Consider the following 25,015-nt stretch of genomic DNA (forward strand, 5'->3'; position numbering starts at 1 on the left):
TGCGGTATGCGGGCCTCTCACTGTTGTGGCCTCTCCCGTTGTGGAGCACAGCAGGCTCCGGACGCACAGGCTCAGCGGCCATGGGTCACGGGCCCAGCCGCTCCACGGCACGTGGGATCTTCCTGGACTGGGGCACGAACCCGTGTCCCCTGCATCGGCAGGCGGACTCTCAACCACTGCGCCACCAGGGAAGCCCAAGAAATCTGTTCTTGATGCCGGTGACAATCATCCTCATGGCAAAACGGACCTGCCTCCTGAGGTTTCTGCCAGTTCCAAGGCAGCACATGCTGTGGGAAGATGGTGGAAAGGGGGCCAGTGGTAGAGCCTCGGGCCCCAGGTCACAATCTTGGCTTTGCTGCCTGGGGCACGTGGCATCACTGCTCCTGATCTGTTCACCTGTCAACCCCAAGCTTAAGGACCTGACGCACAGCAGAGCATCAGCAGGTGGGAGGTGACACGGGCGTGGGTCCCCTGACAGAGATGGTGGTGGCCTGGGGCTCGGGAGACTCAGCTTCTCAGCCGGGCTGCCCAGCTGCCCTTGTGCACTGATCTGCTTCCCCAGCGATGAAGTGAAGGCAGAATCCCCATGTCTGTGCCATGGAGGGCCCGCTGTGTATGAAAAGGCGAGCCCACTGGGGTCACAGGGGGGCGGCATCGCCCAGACCGGGCCTTCTCACAGCTCAGGGCCTCCACCTGCCTCCTTTCTTTGCTTCCATCCCTTTGGTGTTTCGGCCTGTGTGCATTTTCCTTCCTTCCGTCAGCCCCGTGTGGCCCTTGCAGAGAGGCTTTGGGCATGAGGGTTCATAAAGCTTAGTAGCAAGGGGGCAGCCCTCCCTCCCTGAGTCCCCCATCTCCCGAGTTTTCACCACTGTTCTCGTGCTCTGTTCTGCCTGGTCCTTGCAGCCACCCGATGAGACCCCATTTCACAGACGGGGATCTGAAGGCCATGTGCGGCAGGTCTGAACCAGAACCTTGCCTGCCAGCTCCTCGTGTGGCGCCTTTTCCTCATTGCTGTGCACGCCCTCTACCACTGCCACACGCATGTGTGTGAGCTCATGCGTGCGCACACACACAGACACACGTGCATGAACACACACACAGAAAGGTTTGGGACCAATGTGAAATCTGGGCAGTCGTGTATCACTTGAATTTTACATTTTCTTACATTTTGATTAGCAGTGTCACATCAACATACTAATGCCATCTGCTTGTTAAACAAATCCTTACTAATTCAGATTAATTGGCAGAAGTGGTGCTTATGGCCAGTGTGAACAAAAGAAAGCGCCTGCCTTCTAGTATGGCCTACGTAATCCTGGGTTGGTTTTTTTTTTTTTTTTATAAATTTATTTATTTATTTTTGGCTGTGTTGGGTCTTCGTTGCTGCGCGCGGGCTTTCTCTAGTTGCGGTGAGCAGGGGCTACTCTTTGTTGCGGTGCGTGGGCTTCTCATTGTGGTGGCTTCTCTTGTTGTGGAGCACGGGCTCTAGGCGTGCGGGCTTCAGTAGTTGTGGCTTGCGGGCTCTGGAGTAGGCTCAGTAGTTGTGGCGCACCTGCTTAGTTGCTCCGCGGCATGTGGGATCTTCCTGGACCAGGGCTCGAACCCGTGTCTCCTGCATTGGCAGGTGGATTCTTAACCACTGCGCCACCAGGGAAGCCCCGTAATGCTGTTTTATTGAACGTACAGCCAGTGCTGGTAGGTAGAGGTGTCTGCAACCTGCTCTGGGGATGTAGTGAGTCAGGACCGTTAGTCACTAGCAGCGCCCTTCTCCGTGGGTTACATACACATCCCCTCCATTCTTACCTGTCCTGCTTGGCCTTGCAGGCCTCCCTCTCCTACCCCAGGAAGAGGTCAGAGTAGCCCTAGACCAGGTATGTGACTTTCCACACAGGTTGTTTAAAAGGCAACAACCTGGAGCTTAGATGTGTCACTAGGACCTGTCCCTCTCAAAGTGGTCTCCTTGGGAAATTGCATAAGTATTTCCGGATGTTGGATCACAGGGTGGGTTTGATGACTCAGAAGGGTCAGAGGCCACCAGAGCAGAGCCTGCCACGCTGTCAGGAGGACTTTGGTCCCAGATGAGGTCTGACTGTGAAAGCAGAGTCCAGACTCATGTCAGGCCGGGCCTTGCCCGAGGGCAGTCGCCATGTGTGGGCGACAAGGTTCATCCTGATTCCAGAGGCCTGCAGAGGTGACCTCCACCTCACAGCGGACAGTCGGCGGGGTCATTTCCCTTCCGTGTGTCAGTTTCCTTGGGCGCCATGTGAGGAGGCTGGACCACATCACTGAGGGATTCCATTTTCCTTGAGGAAAGTTCCTTGTAGTTTCAAGCCAGGTAGTCCCCACCTCTGCCTTTTTTTATGTCTGAGAAGTGTAAAAATCAGATTTTTTAAAAATTAAAAATATTCTGTTTATATTTTTCAGTGAAACACTTTTATTTTTTTGGTTTCACTTGTTTTTCACTCTCGGGTTTTAAAGCTGTAGTGGGGACAGGAACAGTGGATGATTTCATGGTGAAAAACTGGATCACAGGATGTACTTCAGTTTCCCAGCTATGAACGGTCAGTATCTGCCATGTTTGCATTACAGATGAAATACATGGGAGAAATCAACCTTAATATTGAAATCACAAGGTAAATACCTCAATGTAAACTCCAGCTCTGCGGTTTGCATCACGTTATTTTCCCCAGAATAAGCTCTTGACCAGTATTGGCTGAGCGAAGGAGCGAGTGAGGGAGAGGGCGGGGCGGGGGGCGGGGAGAGGCGGAGGGGCATGTCTGCGCCGGAGGTGGGTCCCGAACCTCAGCTTGCAGAGTGGGGTCCATGCAAGAGCTGGGGAGATGCAAGGCCCCCGTGTGCTAGGATGCCTGGGGCAGTTTGCTCTGTGTGTGTGTACGTGTGTATGTACATCAACACGTTATTGTTTTGCTTTACGTAAGTCAGCCTTACCTGACGATCCTGTCCAAAGTAGTACTCCACCAAGTTCCTTTTAAAAAAAATCTTTATTGAGACATAATTCATATACTGTGAATTCCCCCATTTAAAGTGTGCAATTCAGTGTTTTTTCCTGTTGTTTTGAATACTCACCAGGGTCAACTTTAGGATATTTTCATCACCCAGACAGGAACCTGGTAGCTATCAGCAGTCACGCCTGTTCCACTCCCCCCCAGCCCATCTCCGTGGAGCTGCCCCTTCTGGATGCACGTGTACATGGAACCACACACTGTCGCGGGGTCCTTGGGTCATGTTTTTGAGGTCTGAGTTACTTTTCATCCCTTCCTTGCCCCGCTTAGTTTTTCTTCCTAGCACTCCACCCACCCCCCAAGTCACACTCACCGTGTCGTTCCGTGCGTCTGCACCTGACACTGTGCCTTCCCCGTGTGTCCTGGCAGGTGAGTAAAGCACTCTCTCCAGGTGATGGGATATTCCCATTCATCCTCTCTGAACTCAGTAGGTGTAATCAATATGAAAAGTCCCGTGTTCCTGAAGCTCTGTGGGATTTGCTTGTATTGCTTCGATTCATTCCTTCTTGTCATTCTCCCTGTTCTCCTCTGGAGGTTGCGCAGGGCGGGAGCTGGGCTTAGGGTCTGGCCTCTGTAGTGACAGCGTGTTCTGCTGTGCTGTGTTCTGGCAGCCCGCGCCCCACCTTCGAGATCCCTGATTTACTTTTCGGCTGCCTCTATTCCGATGTTCATTTCATCTTTTAGTTTCTGTATTCTGACAGTTACGTTTTTCATTTCCAAGATCTCCAGTTGGTACTTTTTCCTATCAGTAAGATTTTCATTCTCAGGATATTAATACTTGTATTTTCCCCAATTTTTCACTATGAAAAAGTTTAAAAATATAGGAAAGTTGGAAGGATAACATAGTGAGCCCCATATATGCTCTACATAGATTTAACAATTGCTCATGTTTTGCTGAATTTGCCTTATCTTTTTGTATGTGTAATATAAATTTTTTTATTTGAAAGTAAGTTGCAGATAGCATGATACTCCACCCCTGATACCTCGACATACAGCTTTTAAGAATAAGCACAGTGTGTTATCATACCTAAGCAAATCATTGTTTCTATAAGCATCTACTTAGTCCATTTTTAAGTTTCCCCAACTTCCTCCAAAATGTCTTTTATAGAGTTTTCCTTCTTGAGCTGGAGTCCAGTGTGGGTTTGGTCCAGAACGATGCCTCGCTTCTGTTTTGATGACTGATGTTTTTTAAGAGTCGCTTTCTGGATTTGACTCCCATTTCCCTCATGGTGCCTTTTCCCTTGTTCCTCTATCCTTTGTATTTTCTGTAAACTGGAGGTTGAGTTTAGAGGTTCAAAGATACTCGGGTGGAAGGGTTTTGGCGAGAATGACTCACGGGTAATGTTTGCACCCACACTGCCCCACGGCAGGTGGCAACGTGATGAAGGTCCCCCGCCGGAGGTGAGGCCAAGTTTGATCTCCACTCACATTTATTGTTAAAGATTCCTTTTTGCTCCATTTTCCTTTGTTTCTTGGGTTATAATTTAAGAGCCAGCGCCTTGAGCTGGCCTCTTCTGTCTGGAGCAACAGACAAGTAAAGTGAGATGAAAAGGGGAAAACACCTGAAACTTAGAAGGTGCTCTGTCGAGCTTAACTGTGGTTGTTGGCTGGAGGTTTCCGTGTGACACCCAGACAGAAACTGCACGTCAGTGGGTTCAGGGTTTGTTCTGTGAGTACCTCCTCTCTCCTAGGTGCTGTTCTGAGTACCTACAAAAGGAAGACACATGAGATGTGTCCCTGTACCTCGGAGCTCATGTCTGGCGTGGGGGACAGACGTGCAAGCACCTAAGTAGCATGAGTGCCATCCATACTGCTGCTGCAGGGACTGAACTGCCAAACCAGGAACCGAATCATGCGGCCTTACAAGCACATGTGTGTTTACTGTGGCCATAGAAGGACCAGATATCTGAAATTCGGACTGTGTCTGCTCGGGTGCCATGCTGTCACGGGGCTGCTTGCCTGGTGTCCAGGACACAGACGATGCGCAGTCCTCTTCCCGGGCTTGGAGCTGGGCATTGAAGGAGGACAGTTCCCAGTGAGGAAAGACAGGGGCTGTGCTCCAGGGCCGTGTTCATGTGCAGCCCCGGAAGCAGGAGAGGGCCTGGTGTTCATCCAGTCAGGGGAAGTGGGGCCCCGTGGGGCGTGGGAGCCGCCTTCCGGTCATGCTGGAAGGTAGGCTCTGGGCCAACGTGCGAATGGGTTGGCTTTGTCTGATGCTGCGTGGCGGCCCAGCCGCAAGTCCTGGTCCGGGTGCTGCAGCCCCTGCTCTTGACCTCCCTGGGGGGCACAGACTGCTGCCTGGCGTCCTGCCTGGGTTTCGTCCCCATGTACCCCATTGTGCCTGAAGGGGCTACAAGCAGGTAAGAGGCCACCTGTGAGTCCCACCTTGGTCTCCAGCACAGGGCCACCAGCTCCCCCAGGCCCTCCTCGCTGCACCGGGAGCTCAGGCTGCCCACATCCCCCATGGGCGGAGGCTGGGCCTTTCTTCCCGCCAGGACTTAAGGACAGGCTGACTGATTCCTGCAGGAGGAGGGGGTTTCATGAAAAAAGCACAGGACATGGTCTGTGGAGGAGCCTTGCACACAGCGAAGGGCACAGGTTTCGGAGTCCGACTGAGCTCTCCTTTCCTGTGCCCTGGGACCCATCTTGTAAAAGGCTCTGAGATGAACCTGCAGGGCTGCCTGAGGATGGAATGTACCGAGACAGGGAGCTCCGGCACAGCCAGCCTGGAGGGGCTCACAGCGCGTCTGTCACCTTCATCGCCTGGGTTCCCACCACTGTTCCCAAGATGCTGGAGGTGAAACACAGATGCCAGGAAGCCACCTGATCACCCTTGGTCCCCCGGCTGGTGGAGCAGGGCGGGGAACCAGGGGTCCCGCCTCCCTTCTTCCAGTGGTGGTGGCTCTACAGGGAGAGCTGCATGGTGACAAGGGGCACAGAAAGTTGCCTCTGACGCTGGGATCCTGAGCAGTCGTGTTTCGGGGGCGGGAGGAACCTGGGCCCAGGAATGCGTTCGCAGCCCTTGTCAGCCGCTGGGAGGCGCGTCTGTATCAGGTCCACGCGGCCCCCCATCCGGTGTTGCTGCCCCGGTTCTCCTCACTTAGCCTCCATCCCCTCTGGCCTGTCTCACCCGCTAACACATTGGAGGTTTTGCAGGGTCTTACCGTCGCTTCTGGCACCTGCCTCTCGGCTGAGGCTTGTTTTCAAGCCCGGGGCTGAGCTCTTCCCTGAGGACTGAGGCAGAAGTGACAGCGGCTGGCCGGGGAGTAGCTTGCAGACCACCTCCTGGTTCGGACTCCCCACATTCTGAGACACGATGAACAGCAGCATGGGGGCTCGTATTTGGGTCTCTCCAACCAGTGTTTGGAGTTTTGTCTTGAGAACTTATTTTTCCAAAGTCCCTTTCTGCTATGAACAAGTAAGGAACTTCCCACTGCCGGCCTCATCCTGTGGGAGAAACACTGTTCAGATAAAACCCTCTTCTGTTTCCATCGGGAGGGATGATGCCGGACAAAGGTTCTGGGACCTGAATCGCCAACGGTGCAGTTGATTTTATTTATTAGGTTTATTTAACCTACTAAACAGAGTTGACTTCCTACCGGGGCACATGGGAACCCTCCCTGGAGAGCAGCCCTTGCCCCGCCAGCCTCATCTCGCTCCCACTGGCCTGACCGCAGGACCTGCCCTCAGAGGGCTTCCTTCCTGGTCACGCGCCTGCTCTGCACCAGCTTGCAAAGGAATGAGATGGGGTCTGTCCCCACCAGAGCCCGTTTTTTGTTTTTTTGTTTTATTTGTTTTTTAATTTTTGGCTGCGTCGGGTCTTCATTTTTGCGCGCGGGGCTTTCTCTAGTTGCGGCGAGCGGGGGCTAGTCTTCCTTGTGGTGCGTGGGGTTCTCATTGCGGTGGCTTCTCTTTTTGCGGAGCACAGGCTCTAGGCGCGTGGGCTTCAGTAGTTGTGGCGCCCGGGCTTCAGTAGTTGTGGCTTGCGGGCTCTAGAGTACAGGCTCAGTAGTTGTGGCTCACAGGCTTAGTTGCTCCACAGCATGTGGGATCTTCCCGGACCAGGGATTGAATCTGTGTCCCGTGCATTGGCAGGTGGGTTCTTAACCACCGCGCCACCAGGGAAGTCCCCAGAGCCCGTTCTTGATGGCGAGAGGCAGAGTTACAAGCCAGGAGCCCCGCACATACAGCCCTGGGCCAGTTCCCACCGTGAACCATTTCGTTTGGCCTGCTCAGTGGTGATTTGCTGGTTTGTTTTTTATTGAATTTGCTTTACGCAGGATATCCTTTTCTGTCACCTTGCTGCATTTTATGTTCCCTTCCTGGCCCCCAAAGGCACCCAAGTTTGGGACAGGTGACATCCTCTGTGGTGTATGCTGTCATAGAGGCAAGAGTAAAGGGCTGTGGACCACGAAGAAAAGAAAGCTGAGTCCGCTTGGTGTGGGGCCCAGGCCTGTGCGTCGGGGAAGCTCCACTGACCAGGTGACCTTGAACTGGGGCCCTGATGGTCAGGTAGGAGTTCACCAAAAGGTCAAGAGGAATGCAGTCTATCCTAGAAAAGGAGATAATGGCAAAATGATAACACCCTTCATGGATGTGGGGACCCAGAGGGACAGTGTTAACTGGGAGCTGTTAGGTGGGGAGCTTAGAAGGGAAAATCTCCTCGTCCCTCACCTTGATACCGTGCTTCCCCTTGAAATCCCCGCCCCACCTGTTTGAAACTCACCTGAATGACCCCTGCGGAGCTGGAGGGGGGCAGCTCCCCTCTCCCGAGCATCCGTGCTCTGGGAGCCCTTTTCCATCCTGGCCGGGCCTCAGTCCTACCCTCGTGCCCCAAAGATGCTTCCGGACTTCACTCTGGCTATCAGCAGCCCAGAGAATTTCCCCCAGAGTCAACTGTCAGATGAGACAGCCTGGCTGGGAAGGTGGGAGAAACTGGCGATGTGCCCGGTGGGAGGTGGGTGGCAGGCGGGAGTCGGGGAGGGGGCTCGGGTGTGATTCGTGAACAAGGCCCCCTTGTGTCTGTCCAGTGAGTGCAGGTGGAGAACTTCCAGGTGGGGGAGGAGGTGGGCGGGGGTGGTGGCTTCAATTTGGCAGGCGGGTGCTCATCCAGCAGATGGACCGTGTATTCATCGAGCACTTTCTACCTGGCTTATGCAGAAAGCCAGCCAGACACAGCCCCTGCCCTCAAGAGTCCCACGTGAGGTAGGGACAGTAAACATTTGAGAAGTGTGCGTGCACGCCTGTGTCCAGCCAGGCGGTGGAGAGGCTGAGGTGGGGCCGTGGGGTGCGGGGCTGGGATGGCGAGGGTCTGGGACAAGAGCGTTTCAGGCAGGGGCCTTGTTGCGGCCTCCCGGGAGCTGGACACACGGGGTGGGCGACGGCAGGAAGTCGGGGCCTGTGGGTCCTGCAGGTGATGCGGAGGGCTTGGACGATGCACTTGAGGGTGGAGGCCAGAGAGCGGAGGGGCTGCAGGATCTCAGTCGGATTCTGGCGGCTCCACAGTGGCTGCTGTGCGGGGTGTGGGCCAGGCGCTGGGCGGGTGGAGGCCGTCCGCAGGGAGCCTGGCGCCGGCTTGGTGGTGATGCGTGTGAAGGAGCGGGAACCGCAGAGCAGAGGGGCGTGCACACCCGTGATTTCCTGGGCGCTGGGCCCCTGCCGAGGTCTGTGCCGGGGAGCAGGCAGGCAGATGGGCTCGGACCCAGCACGATGTCGAGATGCCTTCCTCGGCCAATCACTGCACCTCCAGAGCCGGCTTTCTCCTCTGTGACGTGGGGCTCACGGTCTCTGCCCACAGCCCCGTGAGACCCCGAGCGAGGCCAGCACCCCCCGCGGGTCCCTGCACTACCCCTGCACAGGTCCCCACTGCGTCCACGCGGCGCTTCTGCTCTGGTTTCTAATTTTCTTTTTTTTTTTTTAAAGTTTTTGGCTGAGTAGTTGTGGTGCACGGGCCTAGTTGCTCCACTGCATGTGGGATCTTCCCAGACCAGGGGTCGAACCCGTGTCCCCCGCAATGGCAGGCGGACTCCTAACCACTGTGCCACCAGGGAAGTCCCTGCTCTGGTTTCTAAGGCAGAGCCCGGGCCTGTGCTGCCCAGGAGATGGCTCAGGACGATGCTGCTCTGCTCGCCTGGGTCTCCGGTAGCTCAGGTGTCTGATAAGCCTCATTAACCTTCTCACCAGCCTCCCCGGGGCCCTGCCTGGTGGAGGAGCTGTGCTTCGCTGCCCGGAAAGCGGGGCCGCTCCCAGCCTGGCTTCACCCAGCTCTTGAAACACAGGGGGCATTCGGGCCAAGCCATAGGGCCGCCTCTGTAGGACCGTCCTCCACCCAGCAGCCGGCAGCTTTACAGACATAAGTCGGGGCACGTCCCGGCTTTGCCTGGGCTCCCTGAGGACAGCTGTAGGCAAGAGCGTGCGCGGAGCTCATCTGTTTCTAGAGCAGAGAAGGGAGGAAAGGCTGTGGAGGCTGCATTCTCATGTTGGTCCCTCTGTGGGCAAGTGGGGCTTGATCGGGCCCAGCATCCCCTGCCCTGCACTGGCTGAGTGTCAGTCCATAGGCTGGCGGGTCCCTCTCATCTGGGTCACGAGTCCCGAGTGCTCCGTGGTTTCCAGCAGGCCTCCTGGGCTAGGATCAGGGAGGCTCGAAGGCTGTTTCTGTGCGAGGCTGGTTGCTGTGGCAATGGCTAGAGCACAGGGTGCTGCTGAGACATACGAAGCAGAATGAGAGGCGTCTGATACACGTCCGCTGCTTTGGATGATCTGCTGCCGTCTCCCACCACGGTGAAGTCACACGCACCCTCAGGCTCTGGCTCCGGCACCACCCACGGCCTCGCCTTCCGGGGTGCTGCTTTGCTGCCATCTGGCCACACTGCCCTTGCTGTGTTTCCAGCGTGGCAGGCTCTGTCCTGCCTCTGGGCCTTTGTCCCCTGTGCCTGAACACTGTCCCCACGACTGGCAGGAGCCTCAGCCCAGGTGCCACCTTCTGTGACCACCCTCGGAGGTGCCATCCGGGGAGGCCCTCCCGTTGCCTTTGCTTTCTTCGGGGTGCTCGTCCCCCCTCTCTGCAAGTGTCCCACTGCCCTTCTCCTCTGCCTCCTTTCAACTGGAAAGGGAACTCTGTTCCTGTTTCACCCCCTGCAACGGTGCCAGTCCTTCCAACAGGGGCTGGGACATGGCTGACTTTCAGTTCGTACTGAATGAACAAATGTGTGGTCGTGCACACAGCCCGGTGTGCCTTTCTTTGAGCCCTTTACGTGTTCTTTGCATTAAAGCTCCTTGGCGTGTATTAAAAACGCCAGCCCCAAATGATGCCAGCTCAGTAATACTGTTAAGTGGACGCGTTTATCCAGCGCCTTCTCTGCGCTCGGCTCTGAGCACACTGAGTCTGTCATTCACCCTTACGGCACCTTTTCTGACAGATGAAAAGTGAATTAGGTTTTAGCCTGCAGTACACCAAGGTGGGAAGTGACGGGACTGGTTCAGGATCTCAGGCTGCCGGGCCCGAGCACTGACCCTGCTTTTCTCTTCCCCTGGCTCTGATGTGAGGAAGCAGGATGAGAGTATTACGAGTCATGAGAAGGACCTACTTTCCAAAAATATTTCCTCCATTACTGCCCAGATTTCACGAGTTGGTTGACCCAGATACCGTAATCTGTAGCTCTTGTGTTGGGTTTTTATTTTCAGTTGTTATCGGTTACACTTGTGTATGATGGTTCAACAAGGCTTGGTCTCCGGATCCTCCCCTCTGCCCCCAGCCTCTAGGGGCAACCACTTCCGGCTCTTCTCTGTTTCTCCTTCTCTTGCTTGTGTTCCTACCCCTCCTCCCCCAGGTACACGCATCATCTATTGACTTCCTGCTTTGGAAGATGAGGGTTTAACTCTCAGCACTACCCTAGCCCCCATCACACACGTGCACGCGTGCACGCGCGCGCACACGCACACACACATGCACACACTTTGCGTCCTCCCAGTAGAGAGGTGTGTGGTAATGTTGATTAGATCAGCATTAAGTTCCTTTCAGTTCTATTCGCAAAACATAGCCCCAATTTGATCACTTCTCCCTAACTTCACTGCTACGACTGTGGTCTTTTACCTGGATTATGGCCACAGCCGTCTAACTGGGCTCCCCGTTTCTGTTCTTCCTGTTTTTTTTTGGCTGCATGGCTCGTGAGATCCTAGCTCCCCGACCAGGGATTGAGCCCGCACCCTCAGCAGTGAACCCATGGAATCCTAACTACTGGATCACCAGGGAATTCCCTGTCCTTGCTCTCTTTTGATCTGTTGTCCATACAGTAGTCAGAGTGATCCTGTTTAAAAATAAATTTGATTGGCTCAAAACTCCCTGGCTTCCCCTTCACTCACAGTGAAGGACAAAGTTCTTGCTGTGGTCTCCGGGGCCCTGCATGATCTGGCCCGATGATTCCTCGGTCATCCCTCATTTCTCTCTCCCTTTTCACTCTGCTCCCAACACACTGATCTTCGTGCACCAGTCATGTCTCTGCCTCAGGGCCTTTGCACTTGCTCTCTCTGTCCCTGGAATGCTTGTCTCGCAGGCATCCGCTTTCTTCAGATCTTTATCTCAATGAGGCCTTCCTATCTAAAACGTCATTCCTCACCATACTTGATAACTTCTTGCCCTGCTTGTTTTTTCTATCTTATCACTATCTAGCATATACTGATTATTGTATTACTTATTTTACGATAAATATTTTATTTATATTCTGTATTTCCGTAGTATCCGTATTACTTTTTATTATCTTACTTAGCATCTGTCTCCTGCGCTAGACTGTAAGCTTGAGCCCAGGAATTTGCGTCTGCTTCCTCTGCTCTGTCTGGTACCTAGAACGTAGAGCAGGTGTCCAGTAAGCGCTGTTGAAATGGCTCAATGAACACATTTTGCTTAGTGAGAGCTGTCCACGGCTGAGCCACGTAGCACTATCTTTCATTCCCCGTGCTCCCTAGTTTTTCCTGGTGGTCGTGATCATCTTGTTTCTGCATGGGGTCTATGTATTCACCATCAACTCAGCTCCAAATCCTCCCCTAATTGGCACACTCACCCTCTCCATCTACCCCACGTACTGTGTAATTGTCCCCGCAACGTCTTGCTGCCTCTCAGCTCCGTCTTCTTAAAGAAGTCTCTCCCAGAGCATTCTTAATTTCTGTTTTAGATTTTCTGTGGCTAGAGGAATATTCTGTGGCTAGAGGAATATTCTGTGGCTAGAGAATATTCTTCTTACAGAAGAATACAATCTTTTAAGATTCATCGAGGCTTATCTTAAGATTTAAGATCTTATTTAATCAAAGATTAAATACTTGGTATTGATTTTTCTTCAAGTTCACTGATTCTTTTTTTCTGTCTCCATTCTGCCGTTAAGCTCATCAAATGAATTTTCCACTTCACTTACTGTACTTTTAAGTTCTAGAATTTTGACCCTCTTAAAATATGTTTTTAGAAATAATTTCCATTTCTCTAACTGAAATTCCCTATTTGCCCACTTAGAGTGATATTTTGCTTCAGTTCTTCGAACATGTTTTCCTTTAATGCTCTGATTATATTTAAAATAACTGCTTTAAAGTCTTTGTCTACTAAATCCAATATTTGGGCCATTTTGGCATCATTTTCTATTGACTGCTTTTCTCTTGGGGTCAAATTGTCTTTTTTTTTTTTTTTTGCATGTTTAGCAGGTTTTTAATTGTATACTGGAAATACTGGTTGATACTGGCTAGTGACTCTGGATCGTGTTTGAAGGGCACTGATTCATATCCTAGTAGTCAATTCAGTGACTGGCTGATCACCTTGAACCTGTGTGGCTTGTCTTCATGTTCTGTCAGGGCAGAGAGATGCAAGTCTGACAGTGTTTCTCTAGCCTTTCACCTTGACAGAACGCGGCCTCCAAACCTGAGAGCTTGGTTTAGGGTTTCTTGGGCAGGTGTCGGGAGGCCTGCCTCTTGCCATGGTCCTCACTCGTAGGGCACAGCCTTCCTGATGTCTCAGCTCCATATCTGGGTCCTTCGCAAGGTGCTAAGGAGGCCTCTTCCCCGCGGCTGGGTTGGAATATCCCCCAGCACTGTTTAGCCTCCATCTCTGGTGTGTTCTTACCCCCGGAGGAGCCGCTCTCTGGTTAGAACCTGGGAGTCTCACCCTGTGTGCGGAGCCCGCGGGCTAGGACCCACCAGGGACCCCACCCCCAACATCGGTCCTCATTCCAGTCACACCAGCTGCTCCAGGCTCCATGCCCTGCTTGGAGTCTAGCCCCCTGTCCTGTGGTCAGAAAACCATCCCCAGTAGAATGCTGGCAATCATGAGGCGCCTTCCATGAGTTTTGCTTCTTTCAAGGATTAGGGTCTCGTGCTGTGTTGTTTACATCCTGAAAACAGTAGCCTCCCATGTTTTTCTCAGTCTCCCGGTTGTTTAAGGAGGGAGGTCTCAACAGCCACTAAATACTCTGCCAGGACTGGAGGCTCCCGACCAGCCCGCATCCTGGCTTGCAGCTTGGCTGCTGTCTTGGGATCTCCCTACCACCCCGGGGTTTCCCTTCGCCTCTCTTTTGAGTTGAATTCTCTTTCTGGACCCCCCATTTTCTTCGTGTTGGTTGATTTCAGCAGCTTCCTTAGAAAGGGTGGCAGGAAGGTCAATTTTTTGAGGCCCCTATGTCTGAAAATGCCTTTGTTAAACCATCGCACTTGACTCATAGTGATTAGGTGGAGAATTCTAGGCTAGAAATTATCTTCCCTTGTAATTTTAGGTAATTTTAGGTTTCATTGAATGTCTAATGCGATATGGATCTTTTCCGTGAAGGCTTCACACCCCTTTTTCCTTTCTCTCTCTTTTTATCCCTGCAACTTTTTTTTTTTTTTTGCGGTACACGGGCCTCTCACTGTTGTGGCCTCTCCCGTTGCGGAGCACAGGCTCCAGACACGCAGGCTCAGCGGCCATGGCTCACGGGCCCAGCCGCTCCGCGGCATGGGGGATCTTCCCGGGCCGGGGCACGAACCCGCGTCCCCTGCATCGGCAGGCGGACTCTCAACCACTGCGCCACCGGGGAAGCCCCTCCCTGCAACTTTTTAGGGTCCTTTCTTCTTCCTCACTGTTCTGGAGTTCCCACGACCAAGTGTCTTGTGTGGGTCTGTTTTCCTCCATTGTGTACTTAATGGGCCTTTTCAATCAGTTCTGGGGAATTTTCTTGAAGCATTTCTTTGATTTTACTGTTCTTTTTTTCCCAGAACTCTTACTGTCCTGCTGGCGGACCTTCTAGGCTGGCTCCGCGACTCTTTTTCTCTCTTGTCCATCTCTTTGCATTTTTTTCCCCACTTGGAAATTCTTCAAGTTCACCTTCCAACACTTACGTTGCATTTTTCATTTATGTTATATTTTTAATTTTCAAGAGCTCGTTTTTCCTTTCCGAATGTTCCCTCTACTTAAAATAAGAGTGTTCTCTTATCATTTCATGGACCTTTTCTTATCTCTGAAAACACTGATGATTATTTTGGAGATTGTTTTGAGAAACTCTGCCTAGTTTCTATTTCCGCCGAGTTGCCTTTTCCCGTGTCTGCTTGGCCTCTGTGTTTGATGCTCCCCTCTGGGGTGTGGAGGGGAGTCCTAGGTCGTCTGGATCCCAGGCTGGTGTGGTGCCGAGGTCCCGCCTTTCACGTCACCCCTGTGTGCGCTGTGCCCCGGGGCCTGCTTCCTGGAGCCTCTCACCCTGCGGAGCAAATGGGCCGTCTCAGGCCGGGGGTTTGGTTTGGCGAGTCGTGGCTCAGAGCGCGTCAACCGGTGGAGCCCTCTTGTGAGGCCCAGGAAGAGGTGGTCACCTCCACAGTGCCAGGGCCAGAAGTCCTGCCCGCAGGAACTGTCTGAGGCCTCTGGGTCTGTCCCCACCCTGGACGCCCCTTGAGAACGGGATAAAGAGGTACCTGGAGTGCTTGTGCCAGTGGAGGAGGGTGGATGGCCTGCGGCTCAGGATGCCATCTTCAGGGCCCCGAGGACCTGTGGTCTGCGGAGCAGAGAAGGCAGGCCCTGAGCCACTGAGAGCCCTGGACCCGCCCATTCTGGTGCCCTCCACGGCGCAGCCTCCTGGCCCGGGCACAGTGACCATCCAGGTTGGCCCATGGCCCAGCCTCCGCCGGCCCTACCTGGGGTCCCTGCCGCCATCCTGCTGCTGCTGCTGGAAGCCAGGGATGCTCCCACCGCCCCCAGGCGCCTGTCCAGGCAGGCCCGGCAGTGGCCCTGATGGGTGCTGGTGAAGTGAGGACCTGGGCGGGCGGAGGGTCGGGACCGGGGTTAGGGTTAGCAGGCTGCGCCAGCTGATGGCAGAGGCCGCCTGATAGGAGCCTCGCCGGGCCGTCCCTGCTCAGCGTGAGCATCTTCCCCGGTGCCGCTGAGGCAGAACAGAGAGCCCGAGTGCTGGGGGCCTCCCTACGGTGGGGGCAGCGGGCACTCATGGCCCAGAGGGGCAGGCAGTAGACACGGCGCCAGCAGCGAACCTGATGTCCAGGGCAGAGAGGATTCGGGGTCCAGTGTGCTTCCCACCACGGTGCAGAACCCACCCCCTTGTCCTGGGGCTCTGGAGGTGGAAACGGGGCCACCCGCCTCCACTTTGCTCCCCCCGTCCTGCTCAGGCCGCTGAGTTGCCTTCCAAGGGCTCAGAAGGCCTCTCCGCTGTCCACCTTCTGGTCCGTCCTACGTGGTGCCTGCCGAGGTGTGGCCGGTGGCCTGCCCCCGGAAGCAGCGCTTTGGGGATGGGTCTGGGGGCTCGGCCTCCCCGTCCCCTGCGCTTGGCTGCACCCCCGGGTTCACGGGACCCCTGTTCCTTTAGCTGCAGATCTGGGACACGGCTGGCCAGGAGCGCTTCCGCACCATCACCCAGAGCTACTACCGCAGCGCCAACGGGGCCATCCTGGCGTACGACATCACCAAGAGGAGCTCCTTCCTGTCGGTGCCTCACTGGATCGAGGACGTGAGGAAGTATGCGGGCTCCAACATCGTGCAGCTGCTCATCGGTGAGCGGGGGCCCCTGCGGTCCACCCGTCTGTCTGTCTGTCTCAGTCTCTCTCTCCTTTCTGAACACAGGGAAAACAGAGCACAGGGAAGGCTGAGCTTGGCCAGGTAGGAGCGGAGCCAGGACCATGATCTAGAAAATTCGGGGACTTCCCTGTTGGTCCGGTGGTTAAGACTCTGAGCTTCCACTGCAGGGGGCGCGGGTTCGATCCCTGCTCAGGGGACTAAGATCCCACGTGCCACGAGGCGCGGCCAAAAAAAAAGAAACTTCAGATCCTGCTAATCACTTGTAAAGTTACAAAGTGGAAATGAGACGACGCAGGCCAGGAAGCGGTCGCCACGTGGCCGCACCTTGGTCCAGGCTAGTTCGGTCTTCATCATGTGTGTTCTCATAACCCTGCCTGCTCCTCATGTGTCAGGGACGGGGCCGAGGGTCAGAAAAGTGAAGTCATTTATCCCGTCCACATAGCCTGTGAGCGTGTAAACGTGGCCGATCGTGATTCAGTGGCCTGCTCTGTCGGCCACCCTGCAGGGGTGCTTCTCAGGTGTCCACGCTCCTCCGAGCCACTCCGAAGTCTTGGTGGAGGGCAGACGCCGGCACCACCCGCAGAGCATCTGACTCAGGAGCACTGGGTGGGCCCACGTGTGTGCATTTCTAACAAGTTCCCGGGTGACACAGTGATCCCACTTTGAGAACCGACGCTGCAGGGGGTGCCATGACCTCCATTTTACCTTTCCCTCCTGCGTAAACTTCTCGGGCCTGGATTCAAGAAGCTTTGGACCATGTGTGTGGTCCCTGGGGTGTTCGTCCCAACAGTCAGGCTGATTCCTCTACGGTGAGCGAGTGCAGATGGGCCTGGACTGGGGTGTGGGTGCTCTAGGCGGACTGGACTCCCCGGGCAGGAAGGGAGTCCTCCCTACGTGGCCTGATGCTCCCCTTTCATCCAGGACTTTATTTATTTATTTTTTTGGCCACGCCGCTCGGCTTGCAGGATCTTAGTTCCCTGACCAGGGATCGAATCGGGGCCCCCTGCAGTGGAAGCACAAAGTCCTAACCACTGGACTGCCAGGGAATTCCCAATCCAGGACTTTTAAAATAAAACATTCTATCATAGCGCACTCTATACAAGGACATAAAAGGAATAGCGTAACAAACCCCAGATTGAGCAGAGCCGGCAAGTCCTGTCCACGTTCATTTCAGCCCTCGGCCCCTCCCCGACCTCATATTATTTTGAGGCAAATCCCAACACCAAATGATTTCATTTGCAAATGTTCCAGCATGAATCTATAAAAGATACAAACACTTAAAAATATATAATAACAGTACGCTTTTCACATTTAAAACATACTGACATCTCCTAATACAATCAACTTAGCTGATCTGTGGTCAGATTTATAATTGCTCATAAATATCACATGCGGTTTTCTTTCCAGTTTGTTGAAATCAGGATCCAAATAAGTTCCAAACATTGAAATTGGTTGTTGCATTGTTTAAGGTTACCAAAGAAATTTTAGATTTTTTTTTTTCTTTTTTTTGGCCATTCCGCGTGGCTTGCAGGATCTTAGATCCCCGACGAGGGATTGAACCCGGGCCCCGGCAGTGAAAGCAATAAGCCATAACCACTAGACCACCAGGGAAGTCCCTAGATCTTCATAGATGCTTATCTATTTTTTTTTGTCCCTATAATCACATTGTAAAAGTCAATCACTTAGAGACTTAAAAAAAATTCTTGTAGAAATTAGACCAAGGAGCAATTGACCAGATTATTTAAAACATAATGAAACAACTCACACCTCATGGGAGAGGGAAAGGTGTGCTCTCAGGGGCAGCTGTAGTCTGTGCTCTCGTTATCAGAAAAGCAAAATAATCAAAACCCACAATCTTACAGAGAATTATAAAATTCCAAAGGAAAGTAGGAGAGCATAAATAATCAGAAAAATGACAAAATTTTAGCCAAAAACAAATCGCAAGAGGCCAGATTTCTTTAACTTCAGCGTTGGTGGAGTGCCCGCTAGGTGCTAGCTTGTGTCCACTGTGTCATTTAATCCCTGCTCTGCAGAAGGTGGCGTCATAGATGGGGGGCTGAGACTCAGAGATGGAGTGAGTTACCCGAGCGTCACACAGCAGGTGACAGGAAGCTGGCGTCTGTACCCAGGTCTTCTTCCAGCTCTAAGCACCCTGTTCTTTTCACCAAACCTTCCCGCTTCTATTTCTTAGGAAAAAGCAATAAAATGCGCAAGCCCCTGGCAAAGATAAGGAAGAGATGAGATGAGGGACTAAAGGATGGGATAAGAGCATTAAAGATAGACTCTCAGCCTCACTGCCTTTAGCTGTAGCCACACCCACCTGGGCCCTGGGCCTCACCACTGCCCCACCTCCCCGCAGGGAACAAGTCGGACCTCAGGGAGCTGAGGGAGGTGCCGCTGGCCGAGGCACAGAGCCTGGCAGAGCACCACGACATCCTGTGCGCCATCGAGACGTCGGCCAAGGACTCGAGCAACGTGGATGAGGCCTTCGTGAGAGTGGCCACGGAGCTGGTCATGCGGCACGGGGGCCCTCTGCTCAGCGAGAAGGGCACTGACCACATCCAGCTGGACAGCAAGGACGTCGGAGAGAGCTGGGGATGCGGGTGCTGACCGGGGTGCAGGGCAGGCAGGCGGGGCTGCCCCACCTCCTCCCGCCCTGTGGCCTCCTCGCCCAGCCCTCCAGAGCTGGCCTCCAGGGTGCCAGCCAGATAAAGGCCTGGAATTACCCCGCCTGTGGCCTGGATGCTTGATGGGAGCACTACCCTCCAGGAAGGAAGAAGCAGGATTCCTCCCGCGGGAGGCCCTGTTGGCACAGGGTAGGGTGTGGGGCCCTTCCTGTCAGCCAGCTGCTGTCCCCGCCTTACGTGCACGTCCCAGGACTGGCCCGAGCTCAGCAGTGTGGACCTTGGCCCAGGGGCTGGGAGTGGGCCTCCCGGGCTACACGGTGTGGACCTTGGCCCAGGGGCTGGGAGTGGGCCTCCCGGGCTACACGCTGCCCGGCAGGGTGTTGCTTTCCAGGCATGTGGCCGGAGCTCCAGGTCCTCCCAGGGCATTCCAGGGCCTCCTGTGCAGGAGCAACGGCCCAGCAGACTCAGTCCTGAGCTCCGTCCCAGGGTTTCCCTACCTCCCTCCTTCCTTCAAGGCCAGCTCTCAGCTCACAGCCCCAGGCGGCTCCTGCCTCAGCGGGGCCTCCCTCTCCCATTTCCATGGAGTTTCTCGTTTTTTTTTCACCGGGACTACTACGGTGTGTCACGGCCCACAGCGCTCGTCTGCTGGCTTGGGGCCCAAAGTTTTGCCACTCAGGTTGCAAAAGCAGTGAATCCTTTAGCTCTGGCTCTCGGAAGCTGGGGGGTAGTGGGAATGAGATAGGAGTGCGGACATTTAAGGGAAAAGTAAACGCTCACACCCCTGAGCCCAGCCTGTCCCACCCCACTTGCAGAGATCCTTCGTGCCACGTTCAGAGTGCCAGCTCCCCCTCCGCTCCCAGACCAGCTTAGAGAGTTTCCCCGCACAGAAAAGGCGAGGCCCCGGCAGGCCTGGGTCTGGGCCCACCCACTCTAATGGCCTGTGTGTACACTGGGCACTGAGGTTAGACAGCAGGGGACCAGGGTCACTGGGGCACTTGGAAGCAGCACCGTTCGTTCTCTGGGTGCAGCTCAGAGGAGCGCAGGGACTGGACTGGGGGAGCAGGTGGTCTTCCCAGGCCAATCCCAGTCGCTCCCATCAGACCAGTTCAGCCCTGCAGGCCCCCCGCCCCAGTGTGGGGCCCCAGGAAATCAGCTGCTCTCAGAGCCCTGGGCGAGGCCACATCAGGGACACACAGCCCAGGGCCCCTGAGAGCCCAGAGGTGCCGCACAGCTGCAGTCGGGCTCCCTGCCTTCCATCCCAGCACCTGGTCTGCGTCAAACCCTCCCAGGCAGGCCTGGACGCAGAGCAGGAAGTCAGACCTTGCCAGGCAGCCCCAGGAGGCGGGTCAGGCAGGGCTGCTGGCCCTTCCAGCCGCGGAGGCTGAGCCTGGTCCTGGTGGGGAAGGACGCTGGCCTGGACGGGCCAGGAGCTGCTGAGCAGGGGTCAGCCCGCCGTCGGACGAGTGGGCTGGGAAGTGGGAGCAAGAAGCCTGCCTGGCTTCCCTCCCCCGTCCCTGCTGATGGGATGGGGCCCAGCCCCTCCACCTGCACTGAGGGGTTCCCCAGAGAGGGGCTGACCGGGGCAACCAAGGGCAGAGGTCCCCCAGGCCAAGGGCAGAGGTCCTCCGGCCCCATGACCTCTCTGCAGGGGGCTGATGTTTGGGCAGAGCTGGGTGTTAGGTCCAGGCCCAGCTGGGAGGGAAGTCTCTTGAAGACCGCCTTGCACAGACCTGCTGCTCTGGGGGGTGGGGTGCATGCAAGGAGCAGCGGCCGGGACTGCGCCCCAGTTCCAGCGAGCACAGGTACTGACCCCGGGCCCAGGGCTGCCTCACAGGGCTTAGGGAAGGAGGGAGGCCCCCAGCTCACCTCCTCCAGAAGGAGCCCTGCCGGGCTGCCCGGAGCATCTAGGGTGCACAGGTACAGGAAACACCGGTGACGGGGGCTCACCTGCCACCTTGGGCTGTGAGCCATCCCCCTACTCCTGTGCCCGGAACCCTGCACAGGGGAGGTGGCCTCACGGTGGCCCTTCCTCACCCAGAACCAAGGAAGCAGCACTTCACTCTCTCCTTTCACAATCCCAGGGCCCAGTGGGTCTCCTGCCACCTGTCCTCCGCACGGAGCAGCCTCGCTCCAGGGCTGTAGCCTAGAACTCAGGGGTCATTTCGGGCTCCCCACTTTCTCCCCCACCCTACGACCGTGGCCCCGGCCCCTCTGCCCAGATGGGCCCCATCCCCTCCCCTGGATGCCTCCCTGACCTCCTTGGCCTGGGCTTCCACCAGCCCAAGCACCAACCTGCTGCTGTGAGGGGGGCAGCTATGAAAGGTCCCTCCCCCATCCTGACACCTTCCAGTCGCCCCCCCCCGGGCCCTCGGGATGCAGTCCATCCTCACGCGGGTGTCCAAGGCCTCACACAGCTCCGTTCCTTCTCCCCCGCACCGTCTTGCCCACAGGAGCAGCTTCTGTCCAGGCAGACCCCTTCCTGCCCCGCTCCCGCTTACCGACCCTGCCCTTGAATACGTGCCATTTAGAATCCCACAGATGACCAGCTGGTCCTTTGCTCATCGTACCCCCTGGCAAGAATGCGTTCCTTCCCTACCCACCCTTGGCCTGCGAGGTTCCCATCCTGGCCTGAAGCCGTTTCCTACGGAGGCTTCCCGTCTTCCGTCTCAGAGCCAAATGCTAGCGCTCAGGGCCTCCCTGGGCGCGCTGCTGGCTGCCTGCTCTGGGGTGCCCTGGCAGGTTGGGGCCTCACTACCTCTCTGGGCCTAAGTCCTCTGTCAGAGGGGCCCGGATGGATGGACTTGGCCAAGGGACAACGGGGAACTGTGTAAGACAGCACGGCCCCGCCTCTTCCCTCTCCCAGGACCTCTTCCTTTGTTTATAAGTTACCCAAGAACAGAAGCAGGTGAGGTCAGGGGTCAGGGGCCAGGAGAGGAAGCCCGGCAGGAGGGCCGGGAAGTGTCCCAGCCATCTGGTGGAGGAGGGCGGTCTGTGGCCTGGGCTGAAGGACCAGAGGAAGGCTGGTGTTTTATACTCCCGGGAAGGGGGCAGGCAAGGGACAGGGATCCTGACTCCTGAGCCAGAGAGGTGGGCCCGGTCCAGAGGGCGGGTGGGTGTTGGGGGTGGAGCTCAAGGACACAGGCCCCAGCGGGCGTGAAGCTGGAGGAAATTCCTAATTCACATTGAATGCAGTTACCTCTCCCCGGAGGGCTGCCGAGGCTGGGGCCTCAGAGACCTCTGAGCCTGCACCTGGGCTGGGGTGGGGAGGGCCTCAGCCCAAGGATGCCATTGCATTTGGGGATTTTTCACATTGCCTATTTATGAATATATAAATCTTTATAGCGAATCTATTTTTTAAAACATGGAAAAGTTGCCTTTATGGAGACTTAGCAGAGCCAGAGTGTACGCATTCCTAAACTATTAAACGTTTCTGTAACGAGCCGGCAGCGCCCAGACTGGTTCTCTTGGCTTGGAGCTCAGAGCTGGCTCCAGTGCCCACGGATCCACAGATGTCCCACCTGCCTGGCCGGCTCCCCCGACTGGCCTCCAGGCCCACACACTGCCCCCTGCCCGTCTGTTGCCCAGAGCCCTGTTAAGACCATCGGGACCCCTGGACGGAGGAGCAGACAGTGCCTCAGGGGCAGGGAGGAGGTGGGGTTGGGTCCCATCTCTGCCAGGGATACCTTGGGCGAGTCACTGCACCTCTCTGGGCCCCAGGATCCCTCATCTGGTTTCGTGTTGGGGAGGCAGGTTGGGAAGTGCTACTTGGTGAACCCCAGGGGCACCAGCCCAGCAGCCCTGCAAGGCACACACGTGTTACCATCCCTCCACCCTTGATTTATTCAGTTGAGGCCACGTGCTCGGAGTAGGGAGTTGCCTGCCTGAGTCCTGCAGCCACGAGGAAGCACAGCTGTTGCTGCAGGTCGGGGTCTGCGAGGTCCCGGAGGGCAGGATGGGTCTTGCTCATCCCTGTTCTCCAGCGCCCAGCCCGGATCCATGAGCACAGTAGGCGCTCAGAGAGCTGCTGAGCACCTGGCTCAGAGCCTTGACCCCAGGGACGCCATGAGTCCATAGCCCCCCGAGATCAGCGGAGCCCGTCCCTGGTCCCTCACAGAGGGGGCCCCTGCTGACAGGAGGGCACAGCCGCTCAGGGCACCAGGTGTGCTGTGCCCACCTGCCCAGCCTCCCCCAAGACAGCCTGACAGGCTGGGGGGTCACACCAGCCTCCCCTCAAACTCCAGGTCGACCCAGGCTGGTTTGTGACCTTGGACGAGGCATTCCTCCACCAGCACCTGGTTTCTTCGGGACTGATCCCTGCACTGCCTGCATCCCACCGCAGGAAGCCACTGCGAGGCCCGGGGAGCCGGGTGTGGGGTGGGTGGGTGGGAAGGAGAGCGATGGTCCAGGCGGGCAGAGCTCCAGGCACCTGCCAACCATCTTTCCAGGGACAAGAAACACCTGTCGTTTGAACCGCCTGCTCTCACTGAATGCGAGGATCCCCACCCGAGTGACCCTTGGACGAAAACCCTGTAACTGGGCCCTCTGAGCTGGGCCCTCCAAACGCTCCCCAGGGGCTGGCTGTCCCAAGGCCCTCCGCTTGCCTCTGCCCACCCCATGGGACTGCCCAGACCCGGGGGGAACTCGGAGGGCACCAGGTCCAGTCCTGGCCTTTAAGACAGGGCACCTGAGGCCGGAGTCCAGAGGGACCTGCTCCAAGTCCCCACTGAGTTCGCTCCTGAGCCCCTGCCCGGGGCCAGCCCCGGGCTGGGTGTGGGTCCCAGGGCTGAGTCTGACCCTACCCGCCCCCGGGGCTCCCAGCGCTCCAGCCCTGACCCTCTCTGCTCCCGGCACACGCTTGCCCAGGGGCTCGGCCTCGGCCGAGCGGCGACTCCAGCCCTGCCTCCAGGGAAGGGAAGCCGCCGCCCCCAGTCCTGTGCCCTGCCCTCCCCTCCCCCTCCCAGCTCTGAAGCCCCAGGTCACCTTCCCCACGGCCACTCCCCACCCTGCCCGGCCTCCGCCTGCCGACATGCCCAGGACCCCTCCCGAGGGTGGGGAGCCCCCCCCTGTCTGCCCGGAGCTGCGGCCTCTGCTGTGGGTTCTCGCCACGGGAGGGAAAGACTCGGCCGGGATGGCGGGTTTGGACCGACTCCCGGCCATCCTCTGTGCGCTCCCCACAGGCCGGCGCCGCGGGCCCTGCCGCTTCAGCCCTGATCCGCAGCCGTGGGTGCGGGGGCCACGGGGGTCACGGAAGGACGGCCCCCCAGGAAGGAGCAGGGCAGAATTTACGAGCACCCCACTTGGGGACTTGAGGCTGAAGGGGCTCCGTTCTGGGGGCCCAGGGCCAGGAAGCTTCCAAGGGAGAGCTTCTCAGGTCTGATGGGGGACGTGTCTGGCCTGTGCCTGTGAAGTGACCACGGGCCTGGGCCTGAGTCCACCTCCATGCGGGGCAGGAGGACAGCACCTCCTTACAGGGCTCACAGGGTACAGGAGAAAGGCCCGTGGGGGGGGTCGCTTTATGCAGAGCCTCCCACATATTAAGTGCCCAGCGAGTGGATGCCAGCTGATTCCTAATGCAGAAACCAAACTCTCAGCCTCCGGACTATTCATGTTGATTAATATGTTTTATTTGTCCCGTTGATGTATATTTTTTAAAAAATTAAATTTAGTCGCCAATGCTTGAATAATTCAGTATAACATAGACTTTTCCCAAGCTCTCTGGAAGAACGGGCACCTGGCCACCTTTCCACGTGGCAACATTCCACTGGGCCTCTGGATGGAGCGTGGGCTCCCTGGTTTACCACAGTCCCCACCACTCCCTATTGTCCACCAGCCCCGAGTTTGGGGATCCTGGTCCAGCCTCACCTCTGTGGGTCACTGCCCTCCAGTGGCGCCTGCTGCCCACTTGGCCTTCCTCGTGGCACCCTCTCACCCACGGCCCCACTATGTGGACCTTGCGGGGGGGATCTTTGGTATAATTATATTGGATTTGGGCTGGCCACTGTAATTATTATCTCATATGGTGGAAAAAAGTTTAACATTTTAACTGCTGGCACCAGAAACCCACTGAGGGAGAGAAGCACCTTGTTTGAAGACTTTGGTGACCGTTGCTTAGGGTAGAGGTGGGAGCCCAGAGTTTGCAGGGGTCTGACACCAGCATCAGGAGGGGAGTTGCTTCCATGAGAAAGGGGGGGATTTGGCTGTTTTGTTTCTGAAGAAGAGGCGTAGAGAGGAGGCAAAGCGAGAGCGAGAGCGAGAGCGAGCGAGAGCGAGAGAGAGCGAGAGAGAGAGAGAGAGAGCGAGAGAGAGAGAGAGAGAGAGAGAGAGAGAGAGAGAGAGAGAGAGAG

At 56.2% G+C, this 25,015-nt stretch overlaps 1 protein-coding gene across 1 annotated transcript in view; it reads left to right on the top strand.

The window, feature by feature from the left end:
- RAB43 (RAB43, member RAS oncogene family) overlaps nt 1–18,833 on the top strand; it is a 24,959-nt gene extending 6,126 nt beyond the window's left edge. Inside the window, exons 2-3 of the mRNA XM_007465288.1 lie at nt 15,836–16,019; nt 18,404–18,833. Of these exons, the coding sequence (XP_007465350.1) occupies nt 15,836–16,019; nt 18,404–18,654 (435 nt within the window). The 3' untranslated portion in view covers nt 18,655–18,833. The remainder of the gene's footprint in view (nt 1–15,835; nt 16,020–18,403) is intronic.
- The last annotated feature ends 6,182 nt before the right edge of the window (nt 18,834–25,015 follow it).

The sequence above is a fragment of the Lipotes vexillifer genome, unplaced genomic scaffold (genome assembly GCF_000442215.2).
Source record: "Lipotes vexillifer unplaced genomic scaffold, Lipotes_vexillifer_v1.1 scaffold1115, whole genome shotgun sequence".
In the NCBI taxonomy this organism is placed as follows: Eukaryota; Metazoa; Chordata; class Mammalia; order Artiodactyla; family Lipotidae; genus Lipotes; species Lipotes vexillifer.